General features: G+C 42.1%; 1 protein-coding gene across 2 annotated transcripts in view; it reads left to right on the top strand.

Annotated features, from left to right (window-relative positions):
- wu:fy63c09 (uncharacterized protein LOC797544 homolog) overlaps positions 1-7500 on the top strand; it is a 26518-nt gene that overhangs the window by 15602 nt on the left and 3416 nt on the right. For both annotated transcript variants that reach the window (XM_063186605.1, XM_063186606.1), the window contains exon 11: positions 6543-6809. In XM_063186605.1, coding sequence (XP_063042675.1) covers positions 6543-6809 — 267 coding nt within the window. The remainder of the gene's footprint in view (positions 1-6542; positions 6810-7500) is intronic.

The following is a 7500-nucleotide window of genomic DNA, read 5'->3' as shown; positions in this document are numbered from 1 at the left end:
TATATATTTCATAATGTCATGAACCTATATATATAACCTATATATACACTCAATCATGGTAAATCAAAGGAAAGTCAAAACTGTATGTAATAGCGATGGTAATTATTGCCTCTGCATATTTAAGTCTGCGTGACTCAGCCTCTCTGTGATGGTCTTATACCTGAACACTCATATTGTCCCTCAGTACAATTCATTTTAAAATGTTGTTCTTTGTTGTTTTATCTTATTTGGATGTTTATTACATCTCACTGTTCCCTGTCCCAACTTATTTGAGACGTGTTGCAGTTATCAAATTAGAAATGATACATATGTCCCCCAAAACAATATTTTTTTTCTCGCTTTTACGCTTAATATGTTGTCTTTTCACTATTCTTCATCTAATGAATGGTTTGAATGTTTTGAAAATAATAGCATTTTGATTTTATTCACAGTTTACCAAACGTCCCAACTTCACCGGATTTGGGGTTTGTAGATTCTCATTTAAGGCTTCAAAAATGAGAATGACATTTATTATTTCCTTATTTTGTACTTGTAGAATTATTTACCTCAGAAAAAAATATGAATTCTAACAGTTGTCCAATAGGGCTGACGACTAGAATGTTAAATCTAAAACTTTTAGCCTCTGTTAGGGCTTTCAGGCCGACCAGAACGGAGTCGGTGCCGGTGCCCGCCCCAGTTACGTTCAGCACCAAAGTCAGAGATTCTTTAAAGGGACACTCCACCCATTTTGCATCAGGCTTTCCATTGCTAGACACCCAGTCATACTTTTGAATGGTCTTGCAAAAATCTCTCAATTCCCCCTGAGATAGGAGAAATCTGTATTCATCTGTTAACACTTCCTCCGTCAATGATGTAAAAATGGTCATTTTGCATCATTGACAGAGGAAGTGAAAGAGAGGTGGATTTCTGTTGAGACTACAAGCCTTTTCCCCCACCCTTTCAACCCTGCCCATAGGGGGTTGGACCTAATGCTCTAACAGACCTATCACAGATCAGTGTCCCAGTGCTTTTGAAATCACTGGCAATGAGGCTCCAGTGAGCAGTGTTGCCAGATTGGGCTGTTTCCCACCCAATTGGGCTGCTTGGGATGGCCGTCTGCGGGTAAAAATGGCATTTTGCAGGAAAACTCGCCCAATCTTTCCCATAGACATCAATAGAATTGGACGGGATTTATTGCTTCCAGGCAGGTTTTGAGCATTTTTTGGGCTGGAAATCATCAACCTCATCTGGCAACACTGCCAGTAAGTCACTGGCATAGCTGGAAAGGAGAAGCTGGAGCACACTGCAGCTTAGTTTTTTCACGTTTCTGTGTTGCTACACCTTCTTCAGAGTCAAATGATAGCAAGAGAGAGACACACATTTCAAGACTTGACATTCACAGGTGATCCCACTTGGTTTGGCTAAATTGGTCTCATCTCATTGCAGGTAATTGAGCCCACCCCCCAACACCAGGACAAGATTGCAGACAATTCGACAGAGAGGCTTTGTGGAAAGGCATTTTGGATTCATACTCTAAATTCAGTGGAGCCTCAGGGCATAAATGAGGAACTAAATATATCTTGCTTTCTGTAACAAATTGCTCCAGCATCGCGGCTGTGGTCTTGTAATAATTGTAGTTGTGGTTTTATTGACAATGTTCTTTGTGTATTGTTTTTCCACTTTTTTGTTTTGTTTTGGGAAGTTGGCAAGCTGTCTATTGTCTACAATATTGTCCTGGTGTTGGGGGACGAGGTCAATTACCTGCAATGAGATGAGACCAATTTAGCCAAACCAAATGGGATCACCTGTGAATGTCAAGTCTTGAAATGTGTCTCTCTTTTGCTATCATTTGACTCTGAAGAAGGTGTAGCAACACCGAAACGTTGGTCGCGTGTGTGCACAAAATAAACTCTTGAAAACTAAGCTGCAGTGTGCTCCAGCTTCTCCTTTCCAGTGATGTCTGTCCCACTGTGATGCACCTGCAAGCAGGGTTGCCAGATGAGGCTGATGTCTTCCAGCCCAAAAAATGCTCAATACCCGCCAAGAAGCTCAAAATCCCGCCCAATTCTGCTGATTTCTATGGCTAAAATTGGGCAGGTTTTTCTGCTAAATGCCATTTTTACCCGCACACGGCCATCCTAAGCAGCCCAATTGGGCGGTAAACAGCCCAATCTGGCAACACTGCCTGCAAGCTGAGTGAGGGATGATGCATAGAGTCCCAAATAACTGGGTGTGGCCTGTGGAACTTGAGCATTGCAGTGCATTATGGGGATTGTTGTCACAAATCCACAAGCACTAAAAAGCCATTTTCTGAATGTTCTCGGCCAAGAAGGCACCAAATTAGAAATGTATGCTACTATTCTACTATATATATGACCCACTTTCAATACAATATTCATGTCTCCACCGGTGGAATGCCCCTTTAAAGTGATACTGTCCCATTTTTGGAAATAAGCTCCTATTAAACCTCCCCTAGAGTTAAATAATTGTGTTTTACCGTTCTCCTGTACTCTCAACCGTTCTGTGGGTATGGCAGTGCAAGTTAACATTGAGTCCTATGAGACCAGCTGGCGGCTAACTGGTCTCATAGGACTCAATGTTAACTGCTAGCTTGGAGGTAAAATTTGCACTGCCGTACCCAGAGAGCGGTTGAAAGTACAGGAGAAAGGGAAAACCCCATTATTGAACTCTAGGGGAGGAGTAAAATAAGCGTATTTCCAAAAATGGGAAAGTGTCCCTTTAAGTATATAGAGATATGCCAATGTAATAGGTTGCTATGGGCACCTAACATGACCAGGTTCCAGTCTGCCTAAAGGGGCGTGTCATAATGCTCCTAGCATTGAATAGAACAGTCCTAGGTCTGCCTAAAGGGGGATTTCCCCCCCTCCCCCTTGCAATAATAGAACCCGGAAACAATGGGCCAATGGAACCTCTCTCTTTCTACTCTCTCTGCTAAAGTGCTTATCTGCGAACCGCCCGTGTTCATACCGGGCTCTGAACTTTTTCCGCACGTGACTGTGTTACTCAGATGAACCTGCTGATGGCCACGCTGCCGTCACGGTTCGTGGAGAAAAAAAACTAGTATTTTGCGGTTCGCATTGCGAACCAACTTTCCGGTTCGCGAACACTAAAATCTGTGGCGTGAACACGACAGCTGGTTCGCAATTAGGTGTGGGAACGGGCACCGGCACGGTTCTCAATCGGTCTCAATGCGCTGTCTGAGAATCTACAATGTACTGTGTAGTCATGAAGACAAAGAGAACACATTGACTGAGATGATGTGTCCATCATTGGCCTGTAGTGTATGTATTATGTACTGTTAAATTGGAGGAAGGGGTAATTAGTTTGAAATATCAATCACAAACGAAAAAGTAAAAAATGAAAAACAAAAATGTCAACTTTATACTGCATGTGTCCATTTTCACCTAGAACTACAAGAAAATAAAACCCTACAGCACTTAATAAGAGTAATACTAATACTATATAGCACAATACTACCACAAGATGAACATCTGCAATGACGACAGAACGCATTTGTACTTCAACTGTAACAACATAAGGACCTGTGCTGAGGAACAACATTGTAATTACGGCAAAGATGGATCACTCAGACTGCAAACACCATTTATCTTTGCCACATTGTTATTATATGTTAGCCTGCTCTAAGATGACCGTGATTATCGTTCAACCTTGTTGTTATCCTGGCCTTGCAGTTTGTTAGTGTTGGTTCAGTTCTCACTTCCCTACCACACATTACATCTGCCTCTGATCTTCTGGAGTGTGGCTACATGCACAGGCTTCATGCACATGTTTTCTGCCAACCTAGCCTTCACCGCAGCTCCAGACCCTTGATACGGGACGGGCAAGAATGAAATGAAACGTGCTGTTAGTCTAACGCAGTGGTTCCCAGACTCGGGGTCGAGACCCCTAGGGGTGGGTCGCGGAGGGTGCTGCAAGGGAGTCACAGAGAGAAGGGACTTTTCATAAAAACAGGGAAGACACGGGTTAATAGTTACCATAATTCCATAAATTATTAAGTAACGACGCTCTCGTATATGGCTAATACATGTATTTACTTTTCGTGTGAATCTGAAATTAAAATTGAGCAATTTTAGTGAATGGTCTTTTCCGTTAGGAATATGGGGGGGATGGGGGTCGCGAAAATATAGCCTTCTTAAGGCCAAAAAGGGGTCCCTGCAGAACGGTTTTGGGAACCACTTGACTGACGTAATGACAACATTCTGTGTGCGGCCCTTCATTATCTGGGCCCCATTAGGGGGCTGGGTCAGGTATTGCAATGACTGTCTGTCTGTCTGTCTGTCTGAGTCTGTGTCTGTCTGTCTCTGTATCTGTCTCTGTTTTTGTCCACACGCAGTGTTTTGGGTCGCCTGCGGGTGGTGTAATACAAACCCCAACTCCGATGAAGTTGGGACGTTTGGTAAACAGTGAATAAAATCAAAATGCTATCATTTTCAAAACATTCAATCTATTCATTAGATGGAGAATAGTGAAAAGACAACATATTAAGTGTTAAAACCGAGAAAAAATATTGTTTTGGGGGACATATGTACTCATTTCTAATTTGATAAATCCAACACGTCTCAAAAGAGTTGGGACGGGGATCAGTGAAATTTAGTAAACATCCAAATAAGATAAAACAACAAAGAAGAACATTTCAAAATGAATTGTACTGACGGACAATATAGGTGTCCAGGTATAAGATCATCACAGAGAGGCGGAGTCACTCAGAATTAAAGATGCAAAGGGAATAATTACCATAGTTATTACATACATTTTCGAATTCCCTTTGATTTACCACGATTGAGTGTATATAAGACATATTTTTGTTAATAAAATCATTGTATAGGTTCATGACATCATGAAATATATATTGGCTGTAGTCTCACTCTAATTCCTGGAGTGCTAGAGCTATTGAAAATTGACCAAATTAAGAATGCTTAATGCATGAAAATGACACAGGGCTTTAACATTCTCCTAAGCACCTGAGCTCACTTGAAATAGACCCAGAAGACATGGGAAACTGTCCTTTGCTTACAGAAGTCAGCAGAAGTTGTAGAAGTTCATTCTTTTTGACAATAATAGAGCATTGCACATCCTGTGCTACAGTGAAAATGGACCATCCAACTTGTGTTAGTGTTAGCTTCAAAAGTCAGTCTCCATGATGGCATGCGGATGCAGTAGTGCATTGGTTAAGATGTTCTCACTCATCTGTAGAGTTAAATACAGTGCTGAATGGTATAAATGGGTTTTAAACAGCATGAAAAGCCACTCATGCATTATATTTTGAAGGGAGATCTTCGATTACTGCCACATAGTAAGGTCAAATTGCATTCTCTACTATGTTTTAACAGTTTGGCTCCATCATAAGGACCAGCATGTGATAAAATGGTGGGTTTTTCGTCAAGACCTGTCACACTGTAAGCACTACAGAAAGGAAAACATTGCAAAACATGACAAGGAATACACCCACCATTTAAGCTGGTGAAATCATGTCCAAGATAGGAATTAACACTGTTTTTTATATAAAATCATCTCATCGGTTAATGTATTTAACTGTTAAGTGTTGTCTTTTGTTTTGTTTTTAGTCTTCCTCGACATTTGCTGCCATTTATTGTCCCCGTCCCAACTCTTTTGAGACGTGTTGGATTTCTCAAATTAGAAATGAGTACATATGTCCCCCAAAACAATATTTTTTCTCGGTTTTAACACTTAATATGTTGTCTTTTCACTATTCTCCATCTAATGAATAGATTGAGTGTTTTGAAAATGATAGCATTTTGATTTTATTCACTGTTTACCAAACGTCCCAACTTCATCGGAGTTGGGGTTAGTACACACATCACATGCATCTAGCATTGGCCAGGGGGCCAGGTAGTTGCCTCTGGTCCCTCTTGTTGTGGCTGCCTTGGGCAGGTCACAAATATGAAGACGTGGTGTTGTTTATTCCTTCCTGTTTAAAATAGTGATACAATGATTGTTGTTGGGTTTTTTTTACAGCAAAATGTGCATATGTGTGTAAATGATTTACATGTTGATTTTGTGCAATCTGTACACAGCTGGACAACTTAATTTTTTCCCCTTGGGATCAATAAAGTACCTGCACTCTACTCTTCTCTGCTGTACTCTTTCATTTCTCCTTTCATGCCTGGTTCTCTCATCATAAAAAGAAAAACATCTATCAGCCTTTCAACTATTAAAATAGCACACTGGAATGAAACTGTGTTTTTTTGGGGGCTAAGGAATAATGTTCAGCTATTTTCATTTGGTCATGTCTATTTTTATCACAAGTGTTGTGTGGCTGTTTTTTTATCTGCTCAGGGGCGGAGCTATAGGGGGGTGCGAGCAGGGCATGTTCCCCTGGGCCCAGGTATAGGTGGAGGGGGCCCTATTATGACGTTGGCAGGCCTTACGGGGGGGCCTATCAGTGTTTTGCCTTGGAGCCCCGTGTGCAATTGTTCTGCTGCCACTGTATATGCTGCTACTTTTTCGCCTTTTCTAATATCTTGTCTTGTCCTTTCCCCCCCTCTACGCATTGTTTCTAGAAAGAGGACTTCGATCTGTTGGACTTAAGTGACACACTGGACGATTTGAACACACACACAGACATACAGGCGTGTGCGAGTGCGCACCCAGACATTCCTGCAGACTTTAAACACGCAATCACGAATACATCGCTTATGACCAACGCGTCTGTAAACACCAGCACACACACTCACATGGACACACAGATGTGGACAGATACCCAAAGCGGCACTACTGAGGGAAGATGGGACCCGGAGGGAACGCCGCCAAAGAGCCTCTCGGCTCAGGTAACGTGGACACACACACACACACACACACACACACACACACACACACACACACACACACACACACACACACACACACACACACACACACACACACACACTCAGTAGAAGTATACCAATTATACATGCACATACACACACCCTGATACATACACATTCTCATACAGTACACACACATACACTTGAATGCCGTTTTAGACATTAACAATGTTTGAAATAGCATGCAAATCGGATACTGAAAGACAATCTCTCTCTTAGAAACACACACACACACACACACACACACACACACACACACACACACACACACACACACACACACACACACACACACACACACACACACACACACACACACACAGAGGAGCACTAGGTTCAGCTTTCACCTGTGAGTACTGTGCCGTGTTTCTCCTACAACTTTCACAGCAGGGCCAGTCAGTGGACCTGGACTGAGAAGGAAGCCATTGTGTTTACAGGATGGAATTCGAGAAGTTAGCTGTGTGTTTAACGTATTTGTGGAAGTAAAGTGTATGTGTGTGTGTGTGTGTATTTGCGGACACCTACGCGTGTGTGTCATGGGATCATTTATGTATGAATTTGTGTCATAGCTGAGTGGGTATTTGTGAAAGCGAAGTGTGTGTGTGTGTGTGTGTGTGTGTGTGTGTGTGTGTGTGTGTGTGTGTGTGTGTGT

Source organism: Engraulis encrasicolus, chromosome 21 (assembly GCF_034702125.1).
Source record: "Engraulis encrasicolus isolate BLACKSEA-1 chromosome 21, IST_EnEncr_1.0, whole genome shotgun sequence".
Classification (NCBI taxonomy): Eukaryota; Metazoa; Chordata; class Actinopteri; order Clupeiformes; family Engraulidae; genus Engraulis; species Engraulis encrasicolus.
The sequence above is the reverse complement of the archived record's forward strand: the minus strand, read 5'-3'. Positions and strand labels throughout refer to the sequence as shown.